This window comes from Dipodomys ordii, unplaced genomic scaffold (assembly GCF_000151885.1).
Source record: "Dipodomys ordii isolate 6190 unplaced genomic scaffold, Dord_2.0 Scaffold90, whole genome shotgun sequence".
NCBI classification, from domain to species: Eukaryota; Metazoa; Chordata; class Mammalia; order Rodentia; family Heteromyidae; genus Dipodomys; species Dipodomys ordii.
Window position 1 is genome coordinate 7827133 of NW_012267306.1, and position 15054 is coordinate 7842186.

At 36.1% G+C, this 15054-nt stretch overlaps 1 protein-coding gene across 1 annotated transcript in view; it reads left to right on the plus strand.

Moving 5' to 3' along the window:
• The window catches only part of Sema3a (sema domain, immunoglobulin domain (Ig), short basic domain, secreted, (semaphorin) 3A), a 228431-nt gene that overhangs the window by 170456 nt on the left and 42921 nt on the right, over positions 1-15054 (plus strand). The window contains exons 7-9 of the mRNA XM_013026102.1: positions 12277-12419; positions 14215-14329; positions 14421-14490. Coding sequence (XP_012881556.1) covers positions 12277-12419; positions 14215-14329; positions 14421-14490 — 328 coding nt within the window. The remainder of the gene's footprint in view (positions 1-12276; positions 12420-14214; positions 14330-14420; positions 14491-15054) is intronic.

Sequence of the window (15054 nt, forward strand, 5' to 3'; positions counted from 1 at the left end):
TCCCCACTTACACTCCCTCTTTTCTTCTATCCCCTCCCCACCTCCCCATCCCCACCTGAATTGTAAAGTTTGTTTTTCAACATAGTGTCTTGTACATCTCATTGTTTCAATGGGTCAACCTGTATCCCTATTTAAACAATTCGGTTTTTTTCCCTTCCCCTCCCCAAATTATATCAACATCATATACAGTGAAACTAGGGTTATATTTCAGTTTCATGATTGCATATTATTCTAAACTACTTATATTTTCTGTTAAATCATGTGATAATTATAACATTCCTTTATGCTCACTTCATGAGTAAGATCTCAGTAAGATAGCGATACTAAGTAACATGCACGTGGTTGTGTAGTTAGTAGTAGAGCAGGGCTGGATACTATAACAGACTCTTTACCATTATGCAGTAAACACTGCCATCATCAGTGAAAAAGGTTTGTACACCCTAAGACAATTATCTGATTATATTATACTGAGTTCAAATTAGTGAATTTCTTAAGATATATCCAGAGAACGAGGGAAGATTCAAAAAGGAGTTCAAAGCCTAGCCTCAGATTGCTTGTGAAGAAGCACAGAGCCAGTCATTGTAAAGGATAATCCAGGGCAAAAGAGCATCGTGACTCTCATTGAAATAAGCAAACAAAAATTATGGAAATGCAGAAGACTTTCCATGTGAACAATTTAAACTCCATATTTTTGGAAGGTACATGGGAAAGATCTTGAAAAACTTTGGTAATCCAGAACATTAGTATAGAAATGTCCTTGGGGAATTTCAATGGGAGATGAGCCTAGAACTGTATCCTGAAAAGGGAATAAGGGACCTTACAAATTTCTGAAAGTCATCAAACTTTGTGTTTATTTAGAAATTCAATTATCAACATTTTAAAGTGAGGATGGGAAAAGATGATTTGAAGTATGAGATCTTTGAAAAGCACAGAGCAAGACATGAGGAAAAAAGAGAGCTTCAGAAAGGACAAAAGTCAGTGTCCTGCATCTTGTATTATACACTTCTCTAATTTGGGGCGGGGAAGGGAAAAAACAAAATGTTTAAATAGGGATGCATGTTGACCCATTGTAACAATGAGATGTACAAAACACTATGCTGAAACGAACTTTAAGGGGGGGGTCGCGGTAAGTTGTGGAGGTGGAAGGGAAGGGATGGTAGGGGAAAAACAAAGGAGGAGGCAACAATACTCTATAGGAAATGTACTCATTACCTTGCTCATATAACTGTAACCCCTCTGTACTGTATTTTTCTAATAAAAAACATACAAAAATAAAAGAAAAATGCACCCAAAATGTGTCAGGGAAGAAATGACAGAAACTGCCCACTAAACAGATGTGTTGATAAAACTGGGGCAGGGGAAACATGGAAAATATTTTCTCCACATAACAAGGTTTATAAAAAACATAGGTGACTAATGTGATCTGACACACAGAGTCAAAGCATCATAGTGCAAATGAGGTTTGTGATTACTTCACATGTTTATGCTAATATGTCCAATATCCCAAAGGCTTTTCTTTCCTGTTCAGAATTTTTCTTCAGCTGGGGAATGCTTTGGTTATGACCTTTTAGTTTAAAATAACCTTATTTTGCTATAGTAGAATGTAGTAAAATGTTCCACCAGCATTTTATGAATGACAAGAACAAATATCTTGATTAATATAGTCAAAAAATACCCAAATAGCATGCACATGATAGAATACATTATATATAAATATGTATAGTATATAACATGTATGAATGTTTATTTCTATAATCTCCACAGTACAAGCAGTTGTTGTGTCCTGGCTCTGCTAAAACCTAGTTTGTATTTATAGCATTTTGTGAATCTTAATCTCAGGATTCTTTTCAGGATGAGTGAGCATTCCCATAATGTATGTAAAACACAAATAAGTGGTACCATCAACAATACCTATTACTTCCATTTATATTCTGTGTAACCTTTTACACTAATCCATCCTTCTTTCCTTCCTCAAGTCACTCCTCTTGAATCGCTTTGAGGTTAATCTATCACAAGGATGGTTCACAGTTTCCAACCAGTTAAGCGTCAGGAGATTTTTCCAGTCCTTTTTTTCTTGGCAGCCAAAGGTTTTCCTATTCAGCAGCCAAAAATAATATCTCTACTCCATTTGGGCATTCACTAAAAATCTGAGGTGACCTTACTCTACATTCCTTGCATTCTTAATGTGTTTGAAGTTCTCCTTCATGGTCTATTGACACTTTGGGTTGTTGTTTCCCTTGTATTTCCCCAAAACATAAAGGGAAGAAGCCAATGCTTCTTGTGGCACCATGCTGAGGTGTTGGTTCTCAACTGATGATGATTTTTCACTGTTTCCTGGATACTTACTTTGGAATAATTTTGAAGCCCAAGGCATGGTATTGGCCATATTGAAAGAGTTTTTCCATTTACATAATTTATAACTATTTAGTTGTATACTAGTATGTATAAATGTTATGTATATGTATATGTATATGTAATGACATACTAGTTTATAACTGGAGTTTTTCTTTTTTTTGTCGGTCGTGGGGCTTGAACTCTGGGCTTGGGCGCTGTCCTTGTCCTCTCCAGCTCAAGGAGAGCGCTTTATCGCATGAGCCACAGCACCACTTCCGGTTTTCTAGCGATTTATTGGAGATAAGAGTCTCACGAACTTTCCTGCCAGGGCTGGCTTTGAACCGCGATCCTCAGATTTCAGCCTCCTGAGTAGCTAGGATTACAGGCGTGAGCCACCGGCGCTCGGCTTATAACTGGAGTTTTTCTTTTCCCAATTGACTTTAACAAGTTCATAGCTTCTTTATCATCTAGCATCTAATTCAATTTGTTTTCTGTTTTCACTAGCATTAAAAGGTTATCGCTATTCAATTTCGACATATTTACAGATATTTCAGAAAGTTTTATGAACATTGAATAAATAATAGCAGCTAGTAATTTCAAAAGCCTATAGAAAGACAGATGTAGAGGTACTTTTTTCTTTAATTCTCTCAATACTCCACAGAGAAATATGTTTTCTGTCAGACAAGGACACTGTCACTCTGTGACATTAACATTTTGCTTATTATCTCACGCAGAGTCTCACTTTATAACCCAGTCTAATCTAGAAATAACAATCATCCGACACCTGTCTTTGAGAGCCAAGATTACCAGACTGTAGTGCTACACCAGCCTTAATGAACTTCGGGTGTGTGGGCATGTGTGGGCAAGTACTGTGTCTTGAACCAAGACTCTTACTATCACTATTTTTCTCATATAGGGTTGGCACTCTACCATTTGAGCCATGCCTCACCTTCAGGCTGTTTGCTGGTTAGTTGGAAATAAGATTCTCCAATATGTGAGTGCCCAGAATGGTTTGGAACCTTGATCCTAAGCTCTACCACCAGTATACTTAAGTTATCCAAGTGAGCTAGCAGCACCAGGGCTTGTACTGTGAGATTTACTCTGATGTTACACATCCACTGAGTGCAAGAAGCATGGTTTCAACCCATTTCTGACTCTTTTCCTATTACAAGATAGTTTTTCTGTATGTTCAATGAAAGTGGGGCTTGCTTTTTATGTACTGGGTTTTTTTTTGTTTGTTTGTTTTTTGGGTTCGGTCATGGGGCCTGAACTCTGATCCTGGGCTCTGTCCCTCAGCTCTTCAGCTCAAGGCTAGCGCTCTACCACTTGAGCCACAGTGCCACTTCTGGCTTTTTTCATTTTGCTTATGTGGTGCTAAGGAATCGAACCCAGGGCCTTAGGCATGCAAGGCAAGCTCTCTACCACTGAGCCACCTTCCCAACCCATCATGTACTGGTTTTTAAAGGGGGTTCCTACACAAATAGTCATATTAGTGGGATCACTTTTCTAAGTGTGAAGAATATGAGAATGCGCATTTGTATGTTGTGACTTATCTACATTTTAAAGTCCTCTGTTTCCTTAGGTAGACAGTTCTGCCTCTGATTCAGAGATTGTTGGTTTAGGCTTTTTTCTGCAATGGGGTTATCTCCTCCTACTCTGCCCTGGGGCTTACTCATGTGCTCTAGCAGAAGAGTGTATGAGTGTTTTATGTCCTGACCCTCACACAGCCTGTGACACTTGTGCAAGAAAGATTGCAATCATGAATTCCACCCTTTTTAGTCTAACTAATGAACTATGCATAATTTCTGTCCTATAAAACTAAACCTGTCCTGATTTCTGCATGTTTTATTTTTCAAAACTGCTTAATAATTATTTAATGCATTTAATTCACTTTCAGAAAAAAATACATATATAGGTGTGCATTAGAGGCTCTTGGTGGAAGGGGTATGTCCAGTCAAATGCTGGCCAAAAAGTAGGGATCAAAGAGATTCAGATCGATTCTAATGCTGAGAGCAGCAAACTGTGTTCATTATTTAAATGAGCCTGAGCTGCCAAATGAATCATGAAGGTAACGCAGCACGAGTCCTGTGCCAAGGTGTCATTTTCATTAAGTGTGAGATTGCACCTGAAGGACAGTTTAATTTGCAGCTGCTAAAAATATTTCAACAGAGTGGTACTGTTGCAAGTGGCAGGTGGTGCCAAATGTGGATTTTGCAAGAAATGCCATGTGTGGGAAGAGATGTGAGGGAATGTCAGGGGTTGCAAAGGAGATACAGAGGAGGAATGAGGGGCGTATTTACTCAGTGTTTATTGCCATTATCATGACTGAGGATTCCATGCTTCAGATGATAGCCTTGGCCCAGGATTATTAAATGTGATTATTTGTTTAGCTTCCACCCTATGCTCAGGGCATTGGAAAAGTACCAAAATATCTCAGAAGACAATGTCTCTTCCCCAGAGGCATATAATTTAAGTTATCAAGATGAGCAAATCCTTTCCAGCTCTATTTACCTTTCATAGTATTTATATTGCAATTTTATGCTGATGCAAGCTCTGCACTTTGATCTTGCTTGAATGGATCCTACCATTTTCTTTTGATGTTCAGCTTTTCATAGGCATCCCTATTAACTTTCTCCTTCACATAACTAGAAATCTCAAATTCTGCAAGCTCATAGGTTTTGTTAAACTGTTGTCACATAGGATTTTGCAAACTTCACAAAGTAAAAAACATTTCAATATGGGAAAGTAGATTAGAGGTGCTGTAGCTGTTTGCATTACTAAACACTCTGTTTATTTGTGTGTATTCGTTTCAATGGACTTGACCACATTGATGTGGAGAATTTGTATCTGGAGACTGGAACTAGGCATTCTCTGCTTAAATGGCTTATAAGACACAGATTTTTAAAAGAAAACGAACTAGTGACTTCTGGTTATTTAAACTCTGCAAGAAGACTGATAGAAGAAAATGGGCATAGAATAATTTCCAGTGAACTTTACTAAATTTCTTTTTCTAATTAAGTTTTTTATTGTGCACAGAGGGGTTACAGTTACATGAGCAAGGTAATGAGTACTTTTTTTTTTTTTTTTTGGTCCTGGGGCTTGAACTCTGGGCCTGGGTGCTGTCCCTCAGCTCTTCAGCTCAAGGCGAGCGCTCTACCACTTGAGCTACAGCGCCACTTCCGGTTTTTTTCTGGTGGTTTATTGGAGATAGGAGTCTCACAGTCTTTCCTGCCCGGGCTGGCTTTGAACCGCGATCCTCAGATCTTAGCCTCCTGAGTAGCTAGGATTACAGGCGTGAGCCACCAGCGCCCGGCATGAGTACATTTTTTATCAAGCATTGTTACCTCCTCTTTGTTTTTCCGCTACAATCCCTTCCTTCCCATCTCCTCAGCCACACCCCTCCACCCTGCCTAAATTGAAAAGTTCGTTTTCAACATAATGTCTTGTACATCTCATTGTTGATATGGGTCAATCTATATCTCTATTTATTTTTTTATGAAAATACTGAACAGAGGGGTTCATAGGCAAGATAATGAGTACATTTCTTATCAAGCATTGTTGCTTCCTCCTTTGTTTCCCCTTCCATCCCTCCCATCCCCTGCCCACCATCTAAACCCTCCCCACTCACCCCCCCACACACCAAACTTGTACATCTCATTGTTGCAATGGGTCCACCTTTATCCCTATTTAAACGATTTGTTTTTCCCCTTCCCCTCCACAAATTATACCGACATCAAACACAGTGAAAGCAGGGGTTATACCATGGGAGAGGGACATACAAATCAAAAAGAAATAATCTTATCTTATAAATGTGTTAGAAACAATCGCATGAAAGAAAAAAAAAACATTTGAATACATATCTTAAGTTCATTTCCCTAACATCAGCTCTGTATCCCGATTTAAACAATTTGTTTTTTCCCTTCCCCTCCGCAAATTATACCAACATCAAATACAGTGAAAACAGGGGTTATACCATGGGGGACGGACATACAAAGCAACAAAAATTTACATGGTACCTTATAAATACGTTAGAAACACTAGCAAGGAAGAAAAAACCACTTGTGTCCCTATCTTTGGATTTATTTCGCTTAACATCATCTTATCTGAGCTTTTCTGCTTGTCCCAGCCATATCATAGTTATTGCAAATAAGGGAAACCATGGGACATATGTTTCTTTGGGCCTGGCTTACTTCACTTTAGTAGATTTCTAAAGAGAATTGATCACAGAGGATGGTTAAGTGAACTTGAGTAAACTTCTTCTGTGGAGAGTTTTTGATGAAACGAAAAGTTACTGAGTTGCTTGTAGTTTCTCAAGATTATGATAACCTCTGGTCTTTATTTTTAGTTAAATGCAACTAAGAGAGATGGTTTCTTTATTTTAATGTTCTTGATGGATTCTCATTCTGAAAAAAAATCACAAATAGAATGTTAACTTTACCAAATTAATTATTGAGTACAAAAAGAGAAGGAAAGCTTCTTCTAGATTCAAAGACTATAAACATCCAGAAAAAGGCTTTGAAAATTATTGCATAATAACTTAAAAGTAGTTTCAATTTAAAGAGACATGTCTAAGTATTTCTTTACCAAAAGGCTTTTTGAATCTACAGTGAACCCCACCCATTCAAAACATTTTAGCAACTCATGGCAAAAAAAAACAATAATTGAGATTACTTATTAAAAATAAATGTATACTTTTTTGAATATTTGTTTATTCATTAATTCATTCGTTCACTTTTTTTTGAACTTCATATTATTCCTAACACTATGCTTATAATGGAAGCAAACACAGGGAGATCGGTTAACAAGTAGAGAGGAGAAGGCAAACAAGTGATTAAAATAGTTTTATAGGTTCTACTAATAGTAGATGCTCCAGGTACCAGGGAATGGTTGTTGTGCTAAATGGTGCTAGACAGTACAGCATGCTCGGTGGAAGGTGAGGCCAAAGGCAGGGGAAACAGATTGAACACGTCTGCCAGGAGGGAAGAGATATGCGTTTGAGTGGTACACTGGGAAAGATGAAGAATAAGCTTAGAGGAAACTTTATTATATGCAGAAACTGAAAAGGAGAGAGCTGGAAATATAGGAAGAAACATGTCTATCCTAAGGCAAATATGAAAATGAGGATAATATAAAAAGAAGGAAATTTTCTTTCCCTGTCATACAAACAACATATATCTGTGAAGGTAGAAAAAGAGGTACTTTCCAGAATGGTAATATATTTATAAAAAATGAAAGGAAAGGATCTCAAAGGAAAGAAAATTTGTGGAAAAGTTAGTTAACATTAGTATGACAATTATTAGCTTCATTTATTTTCTACTTTAGGTATACTGTGAATAATGTAATTGACAACAACGTTTCCCATTTCTTTTTTTCTTTTCTTTTTTTTTTTTTTTCGGTTGTGAGGCTTGAACACTGGCCCTGGGCATTTTCCCTCATCTCTTTAGCTCAAGGTGAATGCTCTACCACTTGAGCCACAACTCCACTTCCAGTTTTCTGAGTGGTTTATTGGAGATAAGAGTCTCTTCTATGCCTCCATCAGAAGGAATAACATTGCCCCATTTGTTAGGAAAGACTTTGAAAAAAATTATCTTAACTGAAGTAAGCTAGGCCCAAAGAAACATAGGTCCCATGGTTTCCCTTATTTGCAATAACTAGTATATGTCTGGGACAAGTAGAAAAGGTCAAAAGCTATATGTGTGTGTGTATCATACACACACGTGCACATGTGTGCATGTGTGTATGATACACACACACACAAATACACACATATATATGATCAGACACACTGAAGTTAAGCAAAATGAACCCCAAGATAGGGACACAAGTGTTTTTTTCTTTGTGCTATTGTTTCTAATGTATTTATATGGTACTATGTGATTTTTGTTGCTTTGTATGTCCCTCCCCCGTGGTATAACTCTGTTTTCACTGTATTTGATGTTGGTTTAATTTGGGGAGGGGGAAGGGAAAAAACAAAATGTTTAAATAGGGATACAGATTGACCCATTGAAACAATGAGAAGTACAAGACACTATGTTGAAAACTTTACAATTTAAGAATGGGGATGGAGTGTAGTTATGGAGGTAGGAAGGAAGGGATGGTAGGGAAAAAACAAAGGAGGCAGCAATTCTTGAGAGGAAATGTACTCACTACGTTGCTCATGTAACTGTACCCCCTCTGTGCAGTATTTTCACAATAAAAAATTATTTTTTAAAAAAAGAGTCCCACAGACTTTCCTGCCCAGGATAGCTTTGAACCATGATCCTCAGATCTCAACCTCTTGAGTAGGTAGGATTACAGGCTTGAGCCCCAGCTCCCGGCTACAGTTTCCCATTTCTTTCTTACGCTAGAAAACCTGAAGCCAAATTTGTGACCTAGATGACGTATAGTATTGATCAATGTGGAAAACACTTTTAGCCTTATTAGTCACAGTAACATCATTCTTCTTGCCATCTTAGCTTACCACAGTTTAACTTACATTGCATGATCATATTTTGACACTTGGATTTTGTTCAGCAAAATTCATACACTACACACATTTATACTTATTTCCTTAACATTATATATGTGTCTTAACGGAACAGTTAATATAAGCTGAAGAGAGGAGAGATTATTTCAAGAAAAAAAAAAACTGTAATACGAACATGAACAATGTGTGAAAGGAGCATGTAGAACAGGAAAGAGAGTGTAAGCAACAGCGTTGGCAGCCTGTTGGGCTCCAATGATCCTTGCCTGTAGCTAGTACATTAAAAAGGCACCTCCATATCTAAGTCTTCTTTGAGAAGAGGTTTTGTGAAATTCTCTACCGAGAATGGCTTTAAACCAAAACCTTATCAATTTCAGTCTCCCAAGTAGCTAGAATTATAGGCATAAGCCACCACTTATAAGTGAGTTTGAAAGAAAGTTGGTGATTTCCTTACTAAGCATCATGAATTAGTTTCAATGAAAAATTTAGGTAGAATTTTGAAGGGCACAATTAGACAGAAAGAGAAAAGGAAGACTGATGCTCATTTGGTGATTCTTGCATCTGCAGGACTAAATAATTTCTCAAAAAGAAATAAAGCTGTAAGAACATTGAAAATACTGAAATAATAGAAGGAAAACTTGAAGATGACGCCATTTCTAGGAATGAGAGGAAATAACAAGTGACCAAAGACAAATTTATGGATTAAGGGGAAAAAAACCAAGGAAGTCAGGGATGAAACAGTTATCATTAGAAAATTCTCAGCTAAAGAGACGCTTTTTGTATTGTAAAGATACTGTACAGAGGAGTTACAGTTACATGAACAAGGTAATGAGTACATTTCCTATCAAGCATTGTTACCTCCTCCTTTGTTTTTCCCCTACTATCCCTTTCCTCCTCATCTCCCCAACTCCTCCCTGTCCCCACCAAAGTTGGAAAGTTGTTTTCAACAGTGTCTTATACATCTCATTGTCACAGTGGGTCAACCTGTATTATTTAAGCATTTTGTTATTTCCCTTCCCCTTCCCAAATTAGAAAAATGTATAAACAAGATGCAGGGCACTGGAATCAAATACAGTGAAAACAGGGGTTATACCATGGGGGAAGAACATACAAAAGAAACAAATCACATGGTACATTATAAATACATTTAAAAAATAGCAAGAAATATAGAAACCTCTTGTGTCCCTAACTTGTTCATTTCGCTTAGCACCATCTTGTATGGTTATATGGACATAGCTTTTGACCTTTCTGCTTGTCCTAGACATATACTAGTTATTGCAAATAAGGGAAACCATGGGACCTATGTTTCTTTGGGCCTGGCTTACTTCACTTAATATATAGATATATATTCCCAAATCTTTCCATTTCCTAACAAATTGGTGGTGCCATTTTTCTGATGGAGGCATACAAAATGTGATATATATATTTTTTTTTCTTGGTGCATTCATCTACTGAGGGACATGTGGCTTGTTTCAATATCTTAGTTATGGAGACTCTTATCCCCAATTAACCACCAGAAAACCAGAAGTGGTGCTGTTGGTCAGGTGGTAGAGTGCTAATCTTGAGCTGAAGAGCTCAGGAACAGCACCCAGGCCCAGAGTTCAAGTCCCACAACTAACAAAATAAATAAGAAAACAAAAATGAAAATTCACAGTTAAGGTTCAGGTTTATGTTATCAGCAGGAAGTCAGAATATAGATGGAAATTTTAGAAAGATTTGAATATTTTATTGTTCCAATGGTAGTAAAGAGTAAAGGAATGATGGTCAATATCTGAACTTATCTCAAGAAATAGGAAGTTGAATGCAGAAGTTCATACCCATCACTCTAGAGCACTTCTGGTCCTATATTACAGGACTATCACACAAGGCGCCACTTTTAAATGCTTTGAAATTCACTCATCTTCTTCATTCATTCATGCCTGCCTTTCCTCTCAACTTCCCATCTCAGTAACTGATTCTTTTTTCAAGAATTGTTCAGATCAAACATTTCATTAATATCCATTTTTTTCCTCACCACTTCTTACAGTCAACATCCCATTACCAAGTGAAGCTCACTTATTCTTCTTTCAAATGATACGTTGGTGTGCTCCTTCCTCACCATTAATACAGATCCAAGTCACCATCATGTCTGTGACTGCCTGTAGAGTGGTCTTTCTACCTCCATTCCTATCTCATTGCACTGTTTGATTGTTGATTCATGCTTTCAACATAAAATATCTGTTTTTACTTCACCACTTCTGAGAATTTTTAACTTAGAAAATCCTGCTGTTAGTGAAAACTTCTACCACTTACTGCTTTAAAGTAGTTGTTGGCAGTCAATCATTTGTGAGAAACTAAAAGTAACCCAAAAATTCTTTAGCTAAATGTGGGTTTGGTATAGTAAAAATCACTTGAATTTATAACAGAACCATTCACTAGGTTTATATATTTTCTTCTTTATTGATTGGGAAGTAGGACAAAGGATATTTTTTATAAGTTTTTTTATTGTGAAAATACTGTACAGAGGGGTTACAGTTATATGAGCAAGGTAATGAGTACATTTCTTATCCAGCATTGTTGCCTCCTCCTTTGCTTTTCCCCTACCATCCCACCTCCTCAACTACACCCCCACCCCCACTTCCCACCCCCAACCCCGCCTGAATTGTAAAGTTCGTTTTTCGACATAGCGTCTTGTACATCTCATTGTTGCAATGGGTCAATCTGTATCCCTATTTAAACATTTTTTCCCTTCCCCCCTCCAAATTATACCAACATCAAATACAGTGAAAACAGAGGTTATACCCTAGGGGACAGACATAGAAAGCAACAAAACTCACATGGTACCTTATAAATAGGTTAGAAACAATAGCAAGGAATTAAAAACCACTTGTGTCCCTTTCTTGGGGTTCATTTTGCTTAACATCATCTTATTTGAGCTTTTCTGCTTGTCCCAGACATATACTAGTTATTGCAAATAAGGGAAACCAATGATCACAAACAAGACCATACTAATGCTACCAGCACAAGTATGTTTATTGCAGCATTATTTACCATAGTTAAGATATGGAACCAACCCAGATGCCCCTCAGTAGATGAACTGATCAAGAAAATATGATCTATATAAAAATGGAATTCTATGCCTCCATTCAGAAAGAATGACATTGCCTCATTTGTTAAGAAATGGAATGATTTGGAGGAAATTATATTTAGCAAAGTAAGCCAGGCCCAAAGAAACATAGGACAAAGGATTTTTGAATCCAATTTTACTAGAGGTTCAGGAGACCAGAAGATTCTAAGAGGACAAGGGATGAGCAATTAGAATGTGTTCGGTTAAAGAAGGAAGAGACTAACAAGAGAATAGGAGACAAACTACTAGATGATAAATATTAAGAAGTGATGGAAACCAATTTTTTCCCACTTATAATATAAAAAATGAACTGTAGTGTTTGGTATGATTTATTAACCCTGAGCTAAAGTGTTTGCTGTAATTCACCTCTTAGATCCAAGATTCATCAGTGCCCACCTCATTCCTGAGAGTGACAACCCTGAAGATGACAAAGTTTATTTTTTCTTCCGTGAAAATGCAATTGATGGAGAACATTCTGGAAAAGCTACTCATGCTAGAGTAGGTCAGATATGCAAGGTGAGCTAAAGAGAGGAAAACTTGTGTGATGTTGTCCAAATTTTATTTACTTTCGCTTTCCACGTAGGCACCATTTCAATGGAAAATATACCTGAAATGGATGAAAACATATCATAACAAGTACTTAAATGTTTAAAAGTAATTAAAAATACATCACCATAGCTTTTAAATAGGTCTTCAAAGTCGAATTCCCATGTAGAGTTGGTGTGATAATGCGTGTTATTTAATTACTTTAGAATGACACATTGATTTTGTCCAAATGATATTCTAGCATGTAAAAAAAAACTTTTTCCTGGTTATAAAGATATAAAATACCATTAGGTAGTCTATATCATTTGCTATTTTCAGATTTAGTATAATTCCTACATCTAGTCGATTTTAGATGAATACTCATTGAAATATTAATTTAATATTAAGAGAGAGAAAATTACAGGTTTTTTTACAAGTTAACTGCGCTAGTCTGTATACTTGTGTGTATTCATACATAGACAAACAAACATAAAATTTTAAACCGTAGAGCTTTATCCTTCTGAGGTAATTCAATTGAGTAACAAGGCATCAGGATTATTTTTTTTTCATCAGAATTATTTTTGCATTAGATACCTAAACTAAATACCTAGAATAAAACTTTCTCCAGACATACTTAAGGATGAATCAATATTATCAATGAGAACAGATGCTGGAAGTGCTACCTCATTCTTTGCAGTACAAAGAGTGGCAATATCCACACTGGGAATAAAATAAACTAGGAAGGTTTAGTAGATCATCTTTCAACTAATAAAAATCATAAAGCCAGCTCCATTAAAATATGATGTTGTCCTTATTTAATATCCTTTTTTTATAAATCTGTATTTATGGTGACTTCTTTCCTGACCAATCATGATCCAGCTATCTCTAGGCTTTTCAAATTTGTTGATAATATATAATCGCTAGGTAAGGAATGAGAGCCTTTTCCTCAAAAACTTTCAAACATTTAAAAAGTATTATTTACAGAGGTTAAACAGATTCATAATATAGAAGAAATTGGGTAAGTAAAATATAAATCAGCATTCTATTTGTGAAGGACATATGTTTCTACATGCACATAAATACCATTTTAAAGACAATAATTGCTAGTAAACATGTACCTTGGTAATAGAATTTATTGCTACCATTAAACTAAAATTAAGTTTTATTTGCAGTGAGTAGAGACACTGTCAAAATATTTTCTCTGGAATGAGGTTCCTTTATGAAGGTTTGTGCAAATATTTTCCTAACATGCTATTTGTAAAGTATAAATTGCTTCAACACTTTAAGCTTTAAAATTATTTGATGCCAAGATGCTTTATTGAGAGGATATATTTTCAGAATATAAAGCATACCTTTACTATCCACTCAATAAATACTAAATGCCTATTGCATTACAAATACTGTGAGCCAGGCTGCATAGGTTGGTTAAGATTTCATAAAATGACTAGCAAGTAGGAAAGAGGGAAGAGAAAAACCAAACCAACACAGCAGCAACAGTTGCTCATCAAAACATAGTAATAGAATGAAAAAGGAAATGAATTCTAATTCTTTCATTACAATAAAAATTGCACGTATTTTTCATGTGCATGCTACTTTAAATTATGTACAGATTGTGGTATGGCTAACTGAAGCAAATTAAGATATGTATTACCTCACATAGTTATTATGATCCTTTGTGGTAAGAATACTTAAATTCTACTCTTGGCAATTTTAAATAACATAACCAACTATTATGAACTATAGTCACTATGTTCTATAATAGATCTCTGGTTTCCTCTCCTGCCAGAATGACTTTGGAGGACACAGGAGCCTGGTGAATAAATGGACTACCTTTCTCAAAGCCAGGCTCGTTTGCTCTGTGCCAGGTCCCAATGGCATTGACACCCACTTTGATGAACTACGTAAGTAGCTGGTGGTTTTTCCACAGGACTTTGTGCAGACTTTGCCACAACTACAGCAAACTCAATTCTCCCTAATTTTGTTTTCAAACAGAGGATGTATTCCTAATGAACTCTAAAGATCCCAAAAATCCAATTGTCTATGCAGTGTTTACAACATCAAGGTAAAGACCTTTCACTACTATGTTCATGAAACTGCATTTATTTACTTGTTTTCCAAGTATCTGAAATTTGTGAAAATGAAATCCTGTAAAGAATGCTGCTTTAATCATCTTTGAACTATCATACACACTTGGGTGGTTAAAGTCAGTTATTAGGAAATGTTTGTCTCATTTTTTTTCATTTTCCCCCTACTTTAAGCCCCTTATACTAATATAAATCCTTGTTAAAACTTTCCAAACAAAGGAACATACAAAGAAATTATTTCAGGGAAGAATGTCATCAATCTAACAAGAAAGAAAGATGAAGCAGTTTAGAAAGAATATGCCATATTCTATGCATGGTTACAGTTTAAATATTTGAGTTAAGTATAGAATTTCATAAAAATTGATATCTACATTTGTACAAGTTTGTCCTGACATGACTACAGAAATTAAGTGGGGTGACTTAATTTAGAATGGATATATATAATACACATATTTTATAATTATAAATAATGTGCACATGCACAATTAAAATGCCTTGTCATATATTTTTTCTTAATTACATGTTATTACAACAAGCAAAAT